Below are 21,974 nucleotides of genomic sequence, written 5' to 3'. Positions count from 1 at the left end.
GAAAACATGGATCATCAAGGTTTTCCACACACTTGTTGTGTCCATATCAGCTCAACTGTGTTTTAAGCAAAAGGGGGAGATACAAAATACTAAGAAATTCTAAAATTCGTGTAAATTTTTCAATCCAACTTTTCACTCAAGTTGTCATGTAATTCATAATAATTTTTTTTATTAAGTAAGGAAAGAATGCAAAACAGAAGCATTTTTAGTAGCAGTCTCTAAATACTAATTTTTTTTTTTTTATTAAGGAAAGAATGCAAAACAGAAGCATTTTTAGTAGCAGTCTCTAAATACTGTACATAAAACATAAATCTAAATCATAGCACTAAGTGTAAATGTTAAATCTTTACATACAGCTTGATATTCAACACTTCTGGGCAGCGGCAACCAATTACAAAATAATCTAAACCAAACATAACTGGCAACCATCAACCAAAACCAAAGTAATTACCTATAAGATTTATTGAAAAATATAACACAAAGCAAGCTTCATATTCCCTTATCTTGTGGTGTAGTTTAAGAAGAAAATAAGAAACATAATTTATAGTTGGCAACGATAAGGGTAGCAGCGAAACAGTAATATGGAATCAGTCGAATATGACAAGCAAAGCAGCTGTAAATGAACCCTAATTAACCCCTAGTACATTTCCCCATGGTAATCCCAGAACCAATGACTATCTATGGGCATAATTGAGCACAGAGGCCAGAGATGATACAGGGACGAATCATGGGGAGAGCAATTTACAGAACATCATCTCCTATGTGGACCTAATAGCAGCCATTCATTCTGGACAGACATGAGGAGCACGAGGGAATGAAGTACCTCCTCTAGCTATGTCATTGTCATGAAGGTCCAACATGCCAGTTTAACAGAAGAATACAAGAAAAAGGAGAGGAGAAAAGTGAACCACCACTGAAAGAGACACAAAAGCTCTGTTCCAAAACCTAATGAGCTTTCTGCCTACTGTCTATGTAGGCAGCTGCTTATAGAATCAGGCAGAACATATAGTATACTATTTGTAAGGCTACATTGGTTAGCATTTCTCATATAAACATCCTGTATTCTTATAAAAATACCCAAACCGCATAAAAAACAGTGACAAACCATCAAAGTAATAGTGTATTAATTGGATTTATGTTTTTTCAATTAAAGCATTTCTAAGTGTGTTCTTTTAAGCTGTAAAAAAAAATATTTAATTCCTCTCTTCAACTCCCAAGGGGAAGTTCCTCAAAGACATCATATAGCCTACACTTTTTCACTTGTAACAGAGTGAAAGTGTCCTCTGTCTGCTTGTATGAATGTACCACATCATAAGAAAGTGTTTAACCGCTGTTCAAACACCCTTCAGTTTTATATGGATAAATGCTAATAAAATGCTATATCTAACCCTTACGTCAAAATCAAAATCAAATCACTTTTATTGTCACACAACCATATGCACAAGTGCAACAGTGGGTGAAAGTCTTTGGTGCAGTTCCGGGCAACATAGCAGTCATGACAGTGATGAGACATATACCAATTTACAATAAACATCAGATTTACACAACACAATTTACATATCTAATATACACTTAATTACACAACACAATAATAATATGAAATGTACAGTATACAATACACAATATAGAATACACATGTAGGGCTTTACTGGTTGTTTAAATCAGTTTTACTATCAGAAATAATTAATAATTATCAAAGATAATTATTAATTATTAAAATCAACAGAACATTGATGAGAATCAATGTTAGCTTTTTTAATCCTTTAAATCAACAATTATCAAAGATAATCGTTAATTGTTAACATCGATGAAACATTAATTAAAATTAACACTAGCTTATTGATCATTCAAATTCAACAATCATCAAAGATAATTATCAATGATCAAAAATCGATAGAATATTAATAAGGATTAACATTGACGGGGCACCACCCTGGAATCAGGGACTAATAACCAGATAGTAAAACAGTCTCAATATTAGATTGTTTTCTTAGGAAAATCGACATTCAAAGAATATCGATTTTCGGGAAAAAGTCTTGAATCCGAGCACTGACATCCCGTCAGCATGACACAGGCGTATGCAAAACAAACCAAAACACTTCTCTTTGTAATATAAACAAAGTTTATTTATGCAGTAATATCAATTAATAATTAATACAATGCAGTCAATAAACTTCCGACTTACAACTACAAACTAAACAGTGATATGATTAGATATGGAAACTAAAATAATCCTATAACACATAAGGTGTGTGTGTGACAGTGTGTGTGTGTGTGTAAGGAGGGACGTGCACAAAATGGCAGACGTGACTCTCGTGGAGAGTATGTCACGCGAGACTTCCGGCCAGGGAATATGACCGCGAATGGGGGCGGAGAGAAACCAGTCAATGGCGTCTACCAGTTACCGCGTATATTCGCTTGTACGATAGTTTAGGGACAAAGCTGGGCTTTAGCATTAAGCTATCTAGGAGCCAAAAATGTGTGCCAGAATGTTTGTGAGGGGTCGCGTGCGTGTATGTGTGTGTGTGTGTGGTTAGTACGAGAGAGAGAGAGAAGTGTGTGGTTAGTACGAGAGAGAGAGAAGTGACGGCCCTAAAGCCGATTTCACGATCGTGGGAGAGAAAGTAGCTGTTAGTTCATCGCTCAGAGATGCGGTGGACGGTTCGTAAACAGTCCCGCATTCTTTGACTCTTTAATGGCTGAACTCAGTTTACCTGTCTCACCCGCGATGGTGAAATTGCACAACAGTCCAATTTGGTTGGACCACAATACAGCAAAACAAATTCGTGATATTAATATCCTGATTATTAATAATGAGCGGACATGGCGGTCCGTAAACTGTACAAGCAAAAAACCTTGAAACACAAGAATAACACACTATAATATTCTATCTCTGCCCAGATGTAAACCTCTTACTTGAATCGCATGAGGACACAGGTAGAATGTGTTTTCCTCTGTCCTTTAACTCCGACCCGGTTCCTTGAGGCTCGGGTGATGACGGGAGGCCGTTTCCTCGCTCTGTTGGCGGGCACGGTTGTTGATTCTCGGCAGGCTGGCGGAGAACTCAGAAATGTTGACTTGATTGAAGATGGAAGAGAAATCTTTAATCTCTTCACTTCTGCAGGCAAACGGATGAAGATGTGGATTGCTCGGTGGTCTCCTTCGGATCCGTTAGAGGGTTCGGTTGAACACAGAGTAATCTCAACTCGTCCAACGAGATGGAGATTGTATGGCCACAGTTTCAAGTCAGACGTTACTTCCTTGTGCCACGAGGTTGCACCTGAGAGCAGCGATGAGCTGCGTCTACACACTGCAAACAAAGTTGCTGGAAGCAAATCCCGGAAGCATTTCAGAGGTATTTCTACTCCTGATGATGTCATGGTTTGAGGGACACTCTGTTGTGTGCCTCATCCAATAGGAGTTGAGAGTTCGATCCTTTAGTGAGCAAGGCTTCATGGGATTTGTAGTCTGTTTTGGACTCCCTTTGTTTGATTTTGGCACGATTTTTATCAGTAAGATTTACGACTTGGTGTGTGGGGGCTGAGTTAGGTTTTACGACTGTGTAAGGCCTGCCTTTGTCTTCTATCTGAATACATGAGGCCCAACACACATACATACAATATAGAATACACATACAATAAAAATAGTATATATAGTATATATAAAATATACAGTAGGTTGTATTGTACTGTATTGAAATTCAGGCTGTCGGTTGATAGTCAGTTGCCAGTGTGTTGTTAAGAGAGAATATAATTTATGACAGTCCAGTGTGAGATAATATGATTAATAAAGTGCCGTGCTGATGTATATTGATCATGAGAGGTCAAGAGTTCAAAAGTCTGATTGCTTGGGGGAAGAAGCTGTCATGGAGTCGGCTGGTGCGGGTCCTGATGCTGCAATACCGCCTGCCTGATGGTAGCAGTGAGAGCAGCCCATGGCTCGGGTGGCTGGAGCCTCTGATGATCCTCTGAGCTTTTTTCACACACCGCCTGGTATATATGTGGTATATATGATGATGTGTCTGGCAGTTCGCACCACCCTTTGCAGGGCTTTGCGTTTGTGGGCGGTGATATTGCTGTACCAGGCAGAGATACAGCCAGTCAGGATGCTCTCTACAGTGCTGGTGTAGAACTGTGTGAGGATGTGGTGGTTCATTCCAAATTTTCTCAGCCATCTCAGGAAGAAGAGGCACTGAAGAGCCTTCTTCACAATGGCTTCAGTGTGGATGGATCATGTGAGTTCCTCTGTGATGTGGACACAGAGGGACTTGAAGCTGCTGACTCTCTCCACCTGTGCTCCATTGATGGTGATGGGGCTGTGTTCTCTGTCTTTTCTCCTTAAGTCCACCACAAGCTCCTTGGTCTTGCTGACGTTTAGGGAGAGGTTGTGCTCCTGACACCAGCACGTCAGAGTGTGCACCTCCTCTCTGTAGGCTGTTTCATTATTGTCAGTGATCAGACCTACCACCATTGTATCATCAGCAAACTTAATGATGGCTTTGGAGCTGTGTGTTGCTACACAGTAATGTGTGTACAAGGAATACAAAAGTGGGCTGAGAACACAGCCCTGCGGGGCTCCAGCGTTGAGGTTCAGTGATGAGGAGATGTTGCTGCTCATTCTAACCACCTGGCATCTGCTTGACAGGAAGTCCAGGATCCAGCTGCACAGCGAGCTGTTTAAGCCCAGAGCCCGGAGTTTCACATCAAGCTTGGAGGGCACTATGGTGTTGAATGCTGAGCTGTAGTCTACAAACAGCATTCTCACATAAGTGTTCCTTTTTTCCAGGTGGGAGAGAGCAGTGTGTAGTGTAGATGCAATGGCATCATCAGTGGAGCGGTTGTTGCGGTAAGCAAACTGCAGTGAGTCCAGTGAGGGAGGCAGCACAGAGCAGATATAATCTCTGATTAGTCTCTCAAAGCATTTGCTGATGATGGGGGTCAGAGCAACAGGATGCCAGTCATTTAAGCAAGTGATTTTGGATTGCTTTGGTACAAGCACAATGGTGGACGTTTTGAAGCATGTGGGGACTACAGACAAGGAGAGGGAAAGGTTGAAAATGTCCGTAAAAACACCAGCCAGTTGGTTTGTGCACGCTCTGATGATGCAGCCCAGAATGCTGTCTGGACCCGCGGCTTTACGGATATTCACCCGTCGGAAGGATCGGAGTGAGTGAAGGAGAGTGAACTAACCTCTGTAGCTTTGGCCACGAGAGCTCTCTCCGCGAGGGTGGTGTTATTTCCCTTGAAACGAGCATAAAACTTATTTAGCTCATCCGGGAGAGAGGCAGTGGTGTTCACGGCGGAGTTTTTATTCCCTTTGTAGTCCGTGATGATATTATTTCCCTGCCACATGCTTCTAGAGTCGGTGGTGTTGAACTGTCCTTCAATCTTGTCCCTGTACTGGCGTTTGGCTGCTCTGATAGTTTTGCGGAGGGCATAACTGGCTTGTTTATGCTCCTCTGTGTTCCCGGAATTAAAAGTGGAGGTCCGCGCATTAAGTGCCGCGCGAACATTGCTATTAACCCATGGTTTCTGGTTGGGGTAGATCCGTATTGTTTTGGTCGGAACAATGTCCTCTATGCACTTTCTGATGAAACACGTTACGCTGTCAGCGTAAACCTCGATGTCATCATCAGAGGCGGATCGGAACATCTCCCAGTCCATGTGATCAAAACAGTCTTGTAGTGTAGAATCTGACTGGTCTGACCAGCACTGGATCATTCTGAGGGTGGGTGCTTCCAGTTTCAGTTTTTGCCTGTAAGCAGGCAGAAGGAGAACGGAAGAGTGGTCTGATTGGCCAAATGGTGGGCGGGGGAGGGATTTGTAGCCATCCCAGAAGGGAGAGTAGTAATGGTCCAAAATCCGGTCCCCTCGTGTGTTGAAACTGATATGTTTGTGGTATTTTGGTGCGATTGATTTGAAATTGGCTTTGTTAAAGTCCCCGGTCACAATGAACATGGCCTCAGGGTGCGCGGTCTCCTGCTTACTTATACTCCCATACAATTCCTTGAGTGCCTGGTCTGTGTCGGCTTGTGGGGGGATGTACACAGCAGTGATAATGACCGCTGTGAATTCCCTCGGCAGCCAGAATGGCCGACACAGAAGCATGAGAAATTCCAGATCAGGAGAGCAGAAAGACTTGATAGAATGTACGTTCCTCTGATCACACCAGGATATGTTGATCATAAAACATACACCACCACCTCTGCTTTTACCTGAGAGGTCTTTCGCTCTGCCAGCTTGGTGCACGGAGGACCCCGCGGGTTCGATGGCTGAGTCTGAAATCTCCGCAGACATCCATGTTTCTGTAAGGCAGATAATGCAGCAGTCCCTCGTCTATCATTGGAAAAAGATCCGCGCTCTCAACTCGCAGAGCTTGTTGTCCAGAGATTGAACATTTGCCAGTAGAATACTGGGTAGCAGGGGTTGATTTGCACGATGTCTTACTCTGATGAGAACGCCGGCTATATTTCCCCTTTTCCTTCTGTGTTTCCGCAGCCGGGCAGCCCAGACAAAGGGCTCCGCTGGCGTGTTTGTAAACGGCTGGTCGGCATTGAGGAATTTGAAGTCCGGTTTTCGGTGTGCAATTGCAGAACCAATGTCCAAAAGTGTTTGTCTATCATATACAATAATAATACATGCACCTGCATGCATGATTATATTTTTATTATGATAAAGAAAATCCAAGTTAGATCATATTGTTTTTTTCTCTAGTAAGACAAAAATCAAAATGCAAAAATCTTATTCTTAATGAGAATCTTTGCATTGTTTTCCTGTAAAAATATAAAAAAATCCTTAAAACAAGATACATTTACTTATACTGTATTTAGGCTTTTAGCAGATAAGCCATTTTTAATAGTGCTGTCTGTCGATTACATTTTTTTAATCGTGATTAATCACATAATTTTTTGTAGTCAATCGCAATTAATCCCAGATTTTTAAAGTGCTAAGATTTGGCACTTATATACAGTATATACTGTATATATATATATATATATATATATATATATATATATATATATGTACTTATTTTCCTCTCGAAATGCATTTATTTCCATCTTAGGAAAGAAAACAAAACAATATGTAATGATATAATGCTTTTTTAACATTTTCCAAACAAAGCCTTGCACAGTATAAAGATAGAAATGCACTAAAATAGCACCAATTCAAGTAATGCATTTTCATTGCAATGGACATTAAATCTCTTAAACTCTCATCCTCCACAATATTAATGCCGGTAGACTGTGGCTATTTGCTTTGCTACAACAATTGTGAAGCTGCGTTCATGATTTGTGTCAGGGCGTCAATGTCAGCGTCAAGCGTCGCTTTGAACTCCACATGAAAAGCGATTGCAGACAAAAACATTTCATTCTACATTTTGGTGATAGCTAAGACTTGACGTACTTCTGTGGTAATTAAAATGCACATCACTTAGGCTGAAAAATACTTAATTTCTGTCACAAGTCCCATCTAGGCTTGTTTTGTACAAATAGCGTTAAGAGCTCCTTTCTCCATAATTTTAACAGTGACACTGAATCACTGCTGTGTGTGTTGTGAAGTGTGCATCATTGTAATGACTCACTGCAGACACACTGCAAAGGTTCCGCCCTTAAAACAAGTGTTTTTGTTGGTTTATGCTGTATTAACGGTAAATGTATTAATTGCGATTATAAAAAATTTATGTATTAAACTTTTTCAATTAATCTGATAGCTCTTATTTTTAACATAAGTTTATTTTGTCTTTCTGTACTGGCATTTTTTTCCACTTGTTATTAACTTGTTTATAGTCAAAACAAGTGAAAAAAAAACCTGCCAGAGCTGAAGTAATAATCAAAAGTATTTAGATTACATTACTGATTTTAAGTAATCTAATGGAATATGTTACACATTAAATTTTACAGCATATATTCTGTAATCTGTAGTGGAATACATTTTTAAAGTAACCCTCCCAACCCTGCAAGTGAACTGGTTTAATTCTACAAGCGGGGTATAATCTAACTTCATTTCGTACCAAGCAATTGTAACACGACAGCCTTAAAGGGATAGCTTACCCAGAAATCCGCATCATTTACTCACCCTGAAGTTTGTTTCAAACCCAAATTATTTTCTTCTGTGGAACGCAAAAGAGATTTTAGGCAGAATGACAACCTCAGTCACCATTTACTTACAATGCATTTCTTCTCCCATTCAATAAACATGAATGATGACTGAGGCTGTCATTCTGCCTAAAATCTCTTGTGTTTCACAGAAGAATGTCATATGGGTTTGGAACAACATGAGAGTGAGTAAATGATTACATATTTTAATTTTATTTTTGGGGGAGCTATCCCTTTAGAATGCCTCCATAAGCAGCTAGCTCACTAGGTTTTGGAGCAGAGCAATAAATGGTAGTTCTGCAACAGATAAAAAGATGCAGGAAAGTGAACAGCAACAGCAGAGACTCTAAAAACAGGGGAAGGAAGAGACACACTTGAACGAGCAAGTATACAAGACGAGAGGGGGAGACAGTGTAAAAAGAAGTAACAACAACTAAGAGAGGATAGAGAGAGCAGGTGAAGGGCTTAAATGTGACACACTGAGAGCAACCTGCCCTCAGTTCTCATACTCTATGAATTATAAAGAGAAGCTCAGCCCAAGAACACACACATCACAATCCTCCATTGGCTCATATGATGCATGAAATGATTTCTATTTCTAGACATTTCTAGGGAAAAGATTAAATGAAAATGTGCCATGTATAATCTGCAACGCTTTGCCCTAAATATTATTTTTTGGGAAGAGGAAGACATTTTTCGCCCACTCTTTGAGCTGACATTTATTGAAGGAATCTCTCTTTCTCTCTCTCTCTCTCTCTCTAGTAAGGCAGTGTTTGAGCCAGATATTCAGAGCCTTTACCAATCGTGTCTTCACTGGAGTGTAAACACCCATACGAACAAATCATTTAGTTCACACTGTATGCCATTCTTGGGTAACTGTTGTTGGGTAATACCACAGGTAGTTTACAATGAAGTTAAAGGAATAATTCACCCAAAACTGAAAATTATTTACTTTTACTTACTCAACCTCATGTTGTTCTAAACCTGTATGACTTTCTTTTTTCCACGGAACACAAATAGAAAATTCTGAAGAATGCACTGGTTGCTCTTTTCTATACAATTACAGTGACTGGGGACTAAGGCTTTCAAGCTTCAGAAAAGGATGCAAAATATAAAAGTGGTCCACACGTCAATATTTCAAGTCTTCTGAAGTCATATGAGAGCTTTGGGGAAAAACAGACCACAATTTAAAGGGCAAAAATGAAAATTCTGTCATTATGTACCTCAATTCCAAACCTATATATGAGTTTATTTAATTTTTTTGTGGAGCATGAAAAGAGTTGTTAGGAAGTCTATAAACCTCAGTCACCATTCACATTCATTGTATAGAAAAAAATTAAAAGTGAATGGTGACTGAGGCTAACGTTCTGCCTAACATCTCTTTTTGTGTTCCATGTAAGAAAGAAAGTCATACAGGTTTGGAAAAACATGAGGGTGAGTAAATTAGGACAGAATTTTCATTTTTGGGTGAACTATCCCTTTAACTGTAATTCTACAGCTTTCCTATTAAATTTTAATTCTGCTTAGGAATGAAACAAATGCATAAGGGACATGTTTAGGATATGCTCATGTACTGTACCTCCTCTGCAATATAGCAGGGGAAAAAATCAATAACAATTAAGCCTATTGCTTCTTAAAGTAGGGTCACAGAGTTCACAAAGTTTTTCAGAAGTGGTTTGTAGTTATTGTGTCCAATGAGGTAGATTCTTGTTGCTAGGTGACATTAACGCACAACACTTACTCATGCTGCACATAAAGAGCTGACATAATGAATCTACTTGCTTTATATAGTTTTTGCCGCAGGTTGTTATGAAAAATGACAATCCTTGCACTGCATTTTTCCTGCTTTTCTAAGCTCAGTTGAACCTACAACATTTGCATAATCTATTCAACATTGTCTTGTCGGTAGTTACTTACCAAGTCCCCCTGCAGCGATGACCCTTCCACCAAGACAGCCAGCTATGAAATCTGCTCGCTTTTCTCGCATGCGACAGCTCCGTGTGGCCTTCAGCCATACACCTATACAAAGGTTACAAACACACATGAGAGGTCAAAGGTCAGAAAATAAGTCAAGATCATATGATCAACTATGTAGGCATAAGGGTCAACAGAAAAACATGCTACTTTTCTCTTAAATCTGATAATGTAAATCACTCTATGTAGTTTTACCAAATGGGGCGTGTGTTGCTCATGGTCATTTATCTTCATTTGGCAGCATGTGGGGACTGGCTAAAACTGACATGGATACCATAATATACCATAATGACTGCAATAAAACAAAACAAGCATCTACCGAAAGGAGTCAGAGAGAGCTCAGCCTCACACACACACAGTTGATCTGCTCTGAGCAATACAGATGGACAGATAAACAATTTTAGTAATGTACAAACAGCTCAGAAAAGGCTGCATTGAGTGCTCTAAGATTCTGCTTTGCCAGTCTCTGAGACCTGACCGATAAACACGCAGTCCAAACTAGGGATATGCAAAAACACCTATTTTCAAAACAGACTAGTTGATGGGCTGCCTGAATGACTAGTTGACAAGTCAAGTTTCCTAACCCAATTCCTAAAGGCACACCAAAGGTACAAGTTTTCCATGTCTAACTAACACTGTCTTAACTAACACACCTAATTTAACTTATCAGGTCATTAGTAGAGAACTCTGAAATTGATGTGTTAGATCAATGAGACATTCAAAATGTGTACTCTTGCAAATAAAAAAAGAAAAACATTACATTTTTTCATTAAAAATGAAGTCTTATTGTACAAACTTAAATACATTTTGTCACATCTACTGGATAAAAATATGTCAGTCATCATTTTAATTATGTTAAGGCAACTTAATTTATACCACTTCCATTTTTTTTTTTTTTGTAAAACATTTGTTGTTGTAAGTGTAACAAGCTGTGAGCTTGTATTCTCAACAATAGAGGACGACATCTTGCTGATGATTTAAATCAAGCTTTCCAACTAGGCATGCGGGGACCTTATGGTGGGTTCCATTTAGTCTCACCCTCAGACGGCGTGCCCACAGTCTTTGTACTAACCGTCTGATGCTTATAGCACACAAAATTGGAAATGCTTTCTCAGTCCAACCAGTCCAATCTGATTGGCTGACTTCTACATGATTTCCGAGAGCCTAGTTTGCGCTGGTCTGGGTGGAAGCAATGAGTTCAAAAGGTTCCATGTTGATACAATAAGCACTTTTGAGGACTAAATAAATCACAAAATTTGCCCAAGTTCGCTAGTTTAGTGACATCAACTATTTTAAAGATATTCAGCGTTTGGTTTGAGGCACGTAGCAGAAAGTAAAGTGGATATCCATGAGCAGAGCTGCATATTCTGCTTTGTTTACTTAGTTATATCTGTGAAATACTCTGTGATGAGGTTTTCTGTGCTGTACTTACACTGTGCTGTACATTTTCTGCTATTTCCTGTGTGTTTTCTATGAAATCGTTGGCAGACACTCGCACGCAATTATATAAATTATAATGGCAATCTTTTATTATGGTACGAGATGTCTCTGATAACCCCGCCCCTAAATATCACGTAATGACAAACCCGACTGTGATTGGTCGCTTTACATGTCAGTTAGATGACTTTTCCTGCCTAAGTGGGTGGTTCTTTGCCTTTGTAAGCTGCGAAAATCCCCAGACTTTTGCCGTAGTCGAGACTAGGTTCCATTCAACTCGCAAAGTTGGAATTTACAACTTCCTATCAGGAAACATGCAGTGGAATGCCCCTTGAAGTCAGACTTCCAACTTGGAAACTTGTGCGGAAATCTTCAACTCCGATTTTGCCGAGATGCAGGTGCGTGACATCACACAAACATGGCGGCATACAGGGATATGTACAAAGTTTATGATAAACATTCATTTTTATTATATAATATCATTCAATGAGTCAAGGTTCCTACATTACATCATAAAATACCTGTTTAGCAAACTTTTGTAGAGACAGGTGTTTAAACAATGTTGGCAGCCACCAACATTGTGTCCTTGAGCAAGGCACCTAACTTCAGGTTGCTTTGGGGGGACTGTCCCTGTAATAAGTGCATTGTAAGTTGCTTTTGATAAAAGCATCTGCCAAATGCATAAATGTAAATGTAAAATATGGTAAATTAAACTGTCTCTTGATAATCGTACACCTGTACAACAAATGCTAGTATTGCAGCACTGTTGATCAGTTTGGTTTCTAGGAGACATCTCTGGTGATGATCGAACAACTGCTAAACTAACGTGAAAATAGCAATTTTGTTTGCATATACATCATCTTCTGAGCATCGGTCAATGGAAAGCCTTTATTGAGATCGGAGATACCAAGTTGGAATTTCCCACATCCGACTTTGAGTGAAACGCAGCATTAAAATCCAACACAAACCACAATGACGTTGACACTCAACAATCATATTTTTGGAAATATATTCACTCACATGATACAAAACCCAAGGGACAACAAACACCACCAGTGCAAATACTGCAATAAAAAGCAAATATTAAGACATTAACACTGCGTCCGAAAACTGGAAAATGCTTCGGAGGCTTTATACAGAGGATACAAATAAAGGGGGTTTTCAAATTGTTCTGAGACCAGTTTCCTTCAAAGGATTGTTCACCCAAAAATGAAAATTCAGTCATTGTTTACTCACACCTGTGTTGTTATAACCCTATATGACTTTCTTTTTCTTAACACAAAGGGAGAAATTGTGAAAACATTTTGCTCAGTGATGTCATGCAATGGCATTTTATGTTGACCACCTCTTCAAGCTTCAAAAGGACACAAAAGTATAATTCAGAAGTTGAATAAATTATTCCATGAGACTCATGATTGTTATGAAAGCCTATGTTAAGGTATGGTGAGAAACAACCTGAAAATGTTCACTGACCTTTGATCTCCTGTGCGCGTTCATTATAGGGCACGAGAGCAACAGTTCACGATGCCCTCTCGCAACATTGGGGCTTTCAAGTGAAAACTCATTTTGTTTATCTAAAAACAGGTCCTCCACAGCGATAGTGACAACAGAACATAACACAGCTACAAAACAGAGAACAGAACTTACTAAACATGTCTGAAGAGTTTGTAGTCAAAGAATTGCTGCATTTCTATGCCCAGCTGTATTTGTATTTTTTTTTCCGAGTTTTTGGACCGTTGTCAGATCACAGTGGACCGAGTTACTGAATGCAGAAAATAGAAAACACACGATCGATAGAATATACCGTCGCTCGTCACTGCTGGTTAGAACAAAAACTCTGATTACCATAGAAAATGTACCTTTTATTGCGTGTCGTTTGCTGTCAGGTAGCCTCCTCTATGTTTCTGTTTGATTTCTGAGTACTATGTTAAAAAAATAAGGCTGGGCCTAAAAATGCATCAATCCTTCGACAACAAACTCTTCAGACATGTTTAGTAAATTCTGTTCTCTGTTTTGTGTGCAGCTGTATTGTGTTCTTAACAAGTTTTTGCCTGAACGCCCCAGTGACACGAGGGCACTGCGTAAACTGATGCTCACGTGCCCTATCATGAACGCACACAGGAGATCAACGGTCAGTGAACATTTTCACTAAATAATACATTCATTTCTGATTATTTCTCACCAAACCTTATCATATGCTTTCATAACAATCATGAGTCTCATGGAATAATTCACTAGACTTCTGAATTATACTTTTGCATTCTTTTGAAGCATGAAGAGGTGATCACCATAAACTGCCATTGTATGACATCACTGAGCACAAATTTTTTTCACAATTTCTCCCTTTGTTTTAAGTAAAAGAAAGAAAGCCATATAGGGTTATAACAACACAGGGGTGAGTAAACAATGACTGAATTTTCATTTTTGGGTGAACTAATCCTTTAAGAGTTTCATTCATTCAAAAACGCTGTCGGTTAAGCCATTAACTGATAAGGCAGCAAGGCATCAAGTCAGATGCCTACGTTTTCCGATGCAGCCAAATTCACAGTTTTTGCACATGTCGCAGTGCATGCTGGAAACCTGACATCACATGTACATCTAGTTATGGCCAATTAAAATGATTTACGTTGTTCCAACGGAAATGTATTAAAAGAACTTCAAATTTAAGTTGATTGCACACAATAAAATGAAATTGTGACAAAAAATGCAATAATTGTGTTACATTAGCTAATTTTAAGCAACTAAATTCAAAAAGGAGCAAAAATTTATTCTTCGAGTGAGGTGTGCCTTCGATAATAGGGTTGGACGCACTGGACTAATCTGTCTTAAAGGTAAAGAATGTTTTTTTTGTATATTAAAATAATTTCACCTATTCCAGCCTAACAACTTTAAGTAAGCACTTCATATGTTGATTTCCCAAAAAAGTGTAAACACTGTGGCACTATCAAAATATTCCTTTGTTGTTTGAAATGGAAAAAAAAAATCTAGATAAACTTGTAGACCTCGGTTGTTGGACAACTAGCCAATCATCATTGCCCATCCCTAGTCTAAATACAATCTCTCTCTTGCTCTTTATTTTTGCTGCCCTAACCTGCCATGACCACTCAGCAAAGCTGTCTCTGCTCATGACAACATCTGCCTGTGAGCAAATTTATGCCATCACTTTTCTTAGACGTTACAATAAATGTCTTCTTCACTCACTCTCTCCGTCTCCTTCCCTGCTGTTTAGATTTTTTGTGCACTTCAAAACCATTCTCTAAATTTCCTTTCTTCCAGGTAACCTTCAAGCCACCTGCCAAGTCTTTCAGCTATTGTGTTCTTTAGGCTCTTCACCGTCTTTCATTTCATCCAGTCTTTTCTCCCTCCCATTGCCCTCACATAAAGGAGTGACAGCTTCTCAAATACGCTCTGTTGAAAACACTCTATAGGCCACTGTGTCCTCAGCCGCCCACACTTACCTGTCCTTCCCCTGAGCTAATAGCGCTCTTCTTCAAGGAATCAGGTGATTTGCTCATCACGAGGATGAGGAATACTCAGCAGTAAACCAACACAAGGCCCCTGACTGCAGGCACAATCTGAGGAGCTGATCTGAGGTCTGTCTGAGAAAGGAATATCTTCCAGCACAGTCACAGTCTTTAACCCTGTTTGACTTTGTCTCTGAGGATTTAACACTTTAAAGGGGTCATATTATGAGAAATTTTATTTTTTATTGTGCAACGTGAGCCCTATACAAATAATCGGTAGCATCTGTAATATTTCACATTTTCCCCATGCTTACGTAGCACTGTTTGGGCGAAGTACAGTGCATCCGGAAAGTAATCACAGCGTTTCACTTTTTCCACATTTTGTTATGTTACAGCCTTATTCCAAAGTGGATTAAATTCATTATGCTCCTCAAAATTCTACAAACAATACCTCATAATGACAACATGAAAGAAGTTTGTTTGAAATCTTTGCAAATTTATTAAAAATAAAAAACGAAAAAAATCACATGTACATAAGTATTCACAGCCTTTGCCATGACACTCAAAATTGAGCTCAGGTGCATCCTGTTTCCACTGATCATCCTTGAGATGTTTCTACAACTTGATTGGAGTCCACCTGTGATAAATTCAGTTGATTGGACATGATTTGGAAAGGCACACACCTGTCTATATAAGGTCCCACAGTTAACAGTGCATGTCAGAGCACAAACCAAGCCATGAAGTCCAAGGAATTGTCTGTAGACCTCCGAGACAGGATTGTATTGAGGCACAGATCTGGGGAAGGGTACAGAAAAATTTCTGCAGCATTGAAAGTCTCAATGAGCACAGTGGCCTCCATCATCCGTAAATGGAAGAAGTTTGGAACCACCAGGACTCTTCCTAGAGCTGGCTGCCCGGCCAAACTGAGTGATCGGGGGAGAAGGGCCTTAGTCAGGGAGGTGACCAAGAACCCGATGGTCACTCTGACAGAGCTCCAGCATTTCTCTGTGGAGAGAGGAGAACCTTCCAGAAGAACAACCATCTCTGCAGCACTCCACCAATCAGGCCTGTATGGTAGAGTGGCCAGACGGAAGCCATTCCTCAGTAAAAGGCACATGACAGCCCGCCTGGAGGATTCTCAGACCATGAGAAACAAAATTCTCTGGTCTGATGAAACAAAGATTGAACTCTTTGGCCTGAATGGCAAGTGTCATGTCTGGAGGAAACCAGGCACCGCTCATCACCTGGCCAATACCATCCCTACAGTGAAGCATGGTGGTGGCAGCATCATGCTGTGGGGATGTTTTTCAGCGGCAGGAACTAGGAGACTAGTCAGGATCGAGGGAAAGATGAATGCAGCAATGTACAGAGACATCCTTGATGAAAACCTGCTCTTCATCTTCCAACAGCACAACGACCCTAAGCACACAGCCAAGATAACAAAGGAGTGGCTACGGGACAACTCTGTGAATGTCACTGAGTGGCCCAGCCAGAGCCCAGACTTGAACCCGATTGAACATCTCTGGAGAGATCTGAAAATGGCTGTGCACCAACGCTCCCCATCCAACCTGATGGAGCTTGAGAGGTCCTGCAAAGAAGAATGGGAGAAATTGCCCAAAAATAGGTGTGCCAAGCTTGTAGCATCATACTCAAAAAGACTTGAGGCTGTAATTGGTGCCAAAGGTGCTTCAACAAAGTATTGAGCAAAGGCTGTGAATACTTATGTACATGTGATTTTCATTTTTTTTTATTTTTATTTTTTTTCATTTTTTATTTAAAATAAATTTGTAAAGATTTCAAACAAACTTCTTTCACGTTGTCATTATGGGGTATTGTTTGTAGAATTTTGAGGAAAATAATGAATTTAATCCATTTTGGAATAAGGTTGTAACTTAACAAAATGTGGAAAAAGTGAAGCGCTGTGAATACTTTCCGGATGCACTGTAAATTTTACATATGTAGCTTGAACAGCCAGATGCATTTACACTTGACAGAGTTTCAAATGGAATGCGTCTCAAACCACATCCAGAGATGGTTTGTGTAATCGGATTTATATCCCTCTCGTATCCGTCTTAGAGTGCATTTACACTTAGTCTTTTCATGATCGTAAAAGCAATCTGATCATTAAAAACACATGAAATTACCAATTGTTAATACTCCCTAAATCAACTATTTTATATTTAAATACAAATTGTTTAATCTGACTAAATGTAACACAAATTAGGTCACACCATTAAAAGTCATTTTTATGTAGAAATAGATCTTTGAGGTAACAGTTGCAGATTAACAATTTTTAGTGTGCAAATCCTTCCAAAGTATTCCAACATTAAGAAGTCAGTTTAACAGATCCCTGATTATTTCAATCTGGTTTTAACTGATTGATTAGCAAATTTAAGACCAAATTGTTTTGTGAGCCTGTTACAATGTAATAAAGACTTTGCAAAGAGGCTTATGCAGGGGTGGGTTTCTGAGGCCCCAAGCATCCAACCAATCCGGGGCCCAATTTTGAAAATCTTTGCTTAAAAATTACATAAAATGTATTTTAAATCATAATTTTAAATTCATCCTATCAACCATTGTAGCCAAGTACATTCAAAATGTTTAATGAAATAAAAATCTTGTTAAAGATAATTAATGCATGTTTTCCAGTTTTCAACAATACAGTGATAAAAAAAAAACAATATTTACCTACATATATTTTTACAAAACCAAATTTTTCTTTCTTTTTTTTTTTTTTTTTTTTGTGTGCAAAACCTACTACTTCACCCAGTAACATTTTGGAATCAGTTGTTATTTATTAATATTATAACCCAACAATTATTTATTATTGTCCAGTTTGTCATTATAATATGATACAGTATTATTATTACTTTGAGGATTTGTTGTATACAACAGTAATATATTCCTGTCTTATTTACTTTACTTTCATCTGGAGTTTATATTCTGATGCTGAGGCTGTATTTTATGTACGCATCGTAGGCAACATTCGTATTGTAACAATAAAGATACAAGGCACGGCAGCCCCTCAGCACACTAGAGCAGAAGGAAAAAAACATTGCCGTTTATCAAGCGCTGAAACTTTGCTTGTTGCAGAACAATCTGGAATAATGTTAAACATTGTAACAGTTCCCTCTTTGCAACCTGAACTTGTTCAGAAAGTTAAATCTTTGTGACACCTGTGCTAAAAAAACAAAACAATCTAGACACAGTTCAAGGACTGATACAGAACACAGGTGTCTCGGCATGCATTTTTGAAACCTGAAGCTCTTATTAACTTGACACAGTGTCTAAAAATGTGCCAGTCCTCCGTGAGACACTGAAGAAACAGCGAGATGCGGTGCAGCAGGTATGGACATTCATCCAGCGCGTTTACACAGGAAAACAATGTGAACGGCCCCCAACTCATCCGTTCGCGCGTATCTGTGAGGATGGCCTATATATTTTTTCATAAATTACAAACCCGAACCCTGTTCAAAAAACTCACCTGTCCCGACCCCAGCGGCTTCTAACATGAACCACTCTAAGAGCACCGACAACAGCGTATTTGCGCATGTACCCAGAACATCATGTCACCCCTCAAGCATTTTTTTGCGGAGCTTTCCTACCGGGGTGGGGACCCCCCGACATTCAGGGCCCCACGCAATTACATGGTTTGCGTGGTTGTTAAAACCACTACTGGGCTTATGTTATTAAAGAATGGAAGCAATACAAACTTATATTGTAAACATTAATCCTCATAGTAAGTACGGTGGCCAAGAGGTGCACAACACAACCAAATTAGCAAAGCAAATAAAAGCTGAAAACACAACAAAATAAAGCCATAAAACAACAAAATAAAGTCACAGCATACCGAAAATAAGCCAAAGCACAATTAAATTTAGACAGCACAGAGAAATGAACAGGAAATTTATATTTTCGTGGGAGCAGGACACCTTATAAGAGCTGCCAGTATGCAAGAATAGCTGCAGGTACTGTGACGTCATTTTCGCATCATTGCCCGGTACAGATTTGAGCGAATGTTGATGAAATGATGTGCATTAAGAGTTCTGGTAGAAAAGGGGCCTGGGTAACTCAGCGAGTATTGACGCTGACTACCACCCCTGGAGTCGCAAGTTCGAATCCTGGGTGTGCTGAGTGACTCCAGCCAGGTCTCTTAAGCAACCATTTTGGCTCGGTTGCTAGGGAGGGTAGAGTCACATGGGGTAACCTCCTTGTGGTCGCGATTAGTGGTTCTCGCTCTCAATGGGGTGCGTGGTAACATGCTGGGAGTCTACGCGGTGCACAACGAGCCACATGATAAGATGCGCGGATTGACGGTCTCAGAAGTGGAGGCAACTGAGACTTGTCCTACACCACCTGGATTGAGGTGAGTAACCACACCACCACGAGGACCTACTGAGTAGTGAGAATTGGGCATTCCAAATTGGGGAGAAAAGGGGATACATTTTTTTAAAAAAAAGTTCTGGTAGAAACACAATCAGGTATTGGCCAGCCAGAGCACTTCAGGACAAAAAAAGCACTGTATTTTTATAAATATATATATTTTTTATATATATTTTTTTGTGTTGTATCTATGTAATTTTGTTTTATTGTGGCTTAATTTTGTTGTGTTGTGGCTTATTTTCGTTGTTTTCTCAGCTTTTATTTGATTTGCTAATTTGGTTGTGCTATGCACCCCTTGGCCACTGTAAGTCAGTCCAGCAAAGCATACTCAATTCACACGTAAAGAGGGTGCAAATCTAAATTATGATGTTACACAGATTTTAATAATACATTGATTTTTAAGCTGGCAGGAAAGCAAAGTCAGAGAAACATTCAAAGATTGCGGAATAAGCTTTCTCTCTCTATGCCTGTGCCTTCTCTCTCGCGTAATGTACACAGACACACAGACACACAGACACACACACACACACGAGACATAGCATGCAAGGAAGTGTAGCAGCCCCAGCATGATCGGTAAAACAGTTTTTTTAGGAAGAGAGAGATAATTGTATTCAGCATCTCAATAGGTGCAGGAAAGCTCAGTGTAATAGAATGCAGCACACTCATAATGAGAAAGAAAGGCAAATACATAGATGAAAAGATTCAGAGGGAGGGAAGAAAAGAGAAACCGTTAAATAGCTACGATTTTCAGCTCCCACTGCCCCTTCTGAAATCGCGAGACAAATTGGTTGAAATTGACAGTGACTCTAGGCTGACAGGAGTGTATGTATTTGTCTCTCTCACTCAGTGTGTTTAATGTTTGTGGTGAGAAGCGAATGGAGCAGAATTTGTGTGAGAGGTCATAGATAACACTATCACACTCCAAGGCTCTAAATCATAGAGAGAGACACACTTAAATCTCATGGCTTATTTAGCACGTGTACACAGTAATGGCAGGTTCTCTCTTTTGGACGAGTACACTGAACAGTTGTGCCACAATTGTGTGCAGTAATTCAGCTCAAACACCTGCATCTTATTCACCAACCACCCACAATCTAGTTTAACCATTTGTAATCTGCACTGGTTTAGTGTTGCGCCACACATGTACGTATTTAAATTATTCTTTTTAGCACAAAAACGTGCCTCATTCTGTGTAAATGAAATGTGGGATTGATAGTTTTGCTGCAAATTCCTGTGTAAATACATGTATGCCAACTCTGTGCTGCATTAAAGGGATCGTTCACCAAACAAAAATGAGAATTCTGTCATTGCTTACTCACCCTCTTGTCATTCCAAACCTGACTTTCTTTCATGATTTTTTTTACGCGAGAACTTAGCGTTGTTTAGCGATAAAAACTTTCAAGCGACTGTGAATGCACTCATGAACGTGCAATCAAATTTTCACTGAAAAATTACTTTTTTATTTTATTTACATGTGCCTTCAGAATACTTGGAATATGATGCCTGAATCATATGGACTACTTTTATGAAACATTTGGATCCTTTATTAAGCTTTAAAGTGAGTCACTATCCACTGGTATTGTATTGAAACAATGCAACAGTCATTAAAACTTCTTTTGTGTTCTGCACAAAAAAGAAAGTCATATGGGTTTGGAACAACATGAGGTTGAGTAAATTATGACTTTTTTAAGTGAACAATCCCTTTAAGTCTGTGTAAAAGCATGATTTCATACTATTTATGCCTCTTCAGATGCAGTTTTGTTGCTTTTGCATGTAAAAATATCTTTACTATTCCATGTAGACAAAAAAAAAGAAAAAAAAAGAAAAAAAGAAGCTATATATATTTAAAATTATATTATAATTTATGAGAAATTATGGACAAATTCTGGACTACTAATTGGAGACCTCTGCTCTAGCTAAGATGATTAATACCTACTCCAAACTTACCCTCAAAAACACTGAAATTATAGAGCTGAACAAAGAAAAGACTTGTGCAGGTGTCATAAATGATAGTCGAATCTACAAAGCACTGCACTTTTTCTTTGAACTGTGGCTTTGGATTACTTGTCTGTTTGCTTGCCTGCCTGTCTGTCTGTCGACCTGTCGATTGTTATCGAACCAGACATGCACACAGCTGGGCTTCACTCTGTAGCTAGATTGACAGTTCTGTAGACTCAGAACAACGACCCAGCTGGGGATGAGAACCTATGTTTATTTAAAGCCCACAAATCAATCATCTCTCTAACACACACAAGCACGCATACATCTTATCTAGACTCGGAAATACATACACATCATTGTAAGATCTCTCTCTCTCTCTCTCTCTCTATAGTATTTTGCTATTTTATTCATGAGCAGTTAAATTAGAAGTGTGTAATTTCTGTGGCACTAGCGTCACCAAACGGAACTGCAAAAATAATTATCGTTTTCAAAAAGGTTTCTCGAACGGTACTGCCATCTGTTATTGGTCAAACAAACAGATAGTCCCGCTCCGACCTCACGCCATTGGTTGAGCCAATGTTGCTATGCCGGGCAAGGCAGGATGCTCATACAAAGCAATGTTTTAATAGCACTTCAGAGCCACAGTTCAGGGAAACATTTCAGGGAAATCAGCCTGCGAA

At 39.3% G+C, this 21,974-nt stretch overlaps 1 protein-coding gene across 1 annotated transcript in view; it reads right to left on the bottom strand.

The window, feature by feature from the left end:
- klhdc8b (kelch domain containing 8B) overlaps window positions 1-21,974 on the bottom strand; it is a 271,701-nt gene that overhangs the window by 17,729 nt on the left and 231,998 nt on the right. Inside the window, exon 6 of the mRNA XM_051662973.1 lies at window positions 10,013-10,114. Within this exon, the coding sequence (XP_051518933.1) occupies window positions 10,013-10,114 (102 nt within the window). The remainder of the gene's footprint in view (window positions 1-10,012; window positions 10,115-21,974) is intronic.

The sequence above is a fragment of the Myxocyprinus asiaticus genome, chromosome 29 (assembly GCF_019703515.2).
Source record: "Myxocyprinus asiaticus isolate MX2 ecotype Aquarium Trade chromosome 29, UBuf_Myxa_2, whole genome shotgun sequence".
In the NCBI taxonomy this organism is placed as follows: domain Eukaryota; kingdom Metazoa; phylum Chordata; class Actinopteri; order Cypriniformes; family Catostomidae; genus Myxocyprinus; species Myxocyprinus asiaticus.
The sequence above is the reverse complement of the archived record's forward strand: the minus strand, read 5'-3'. Positions and strand labels throughout refer to the sequence as shown.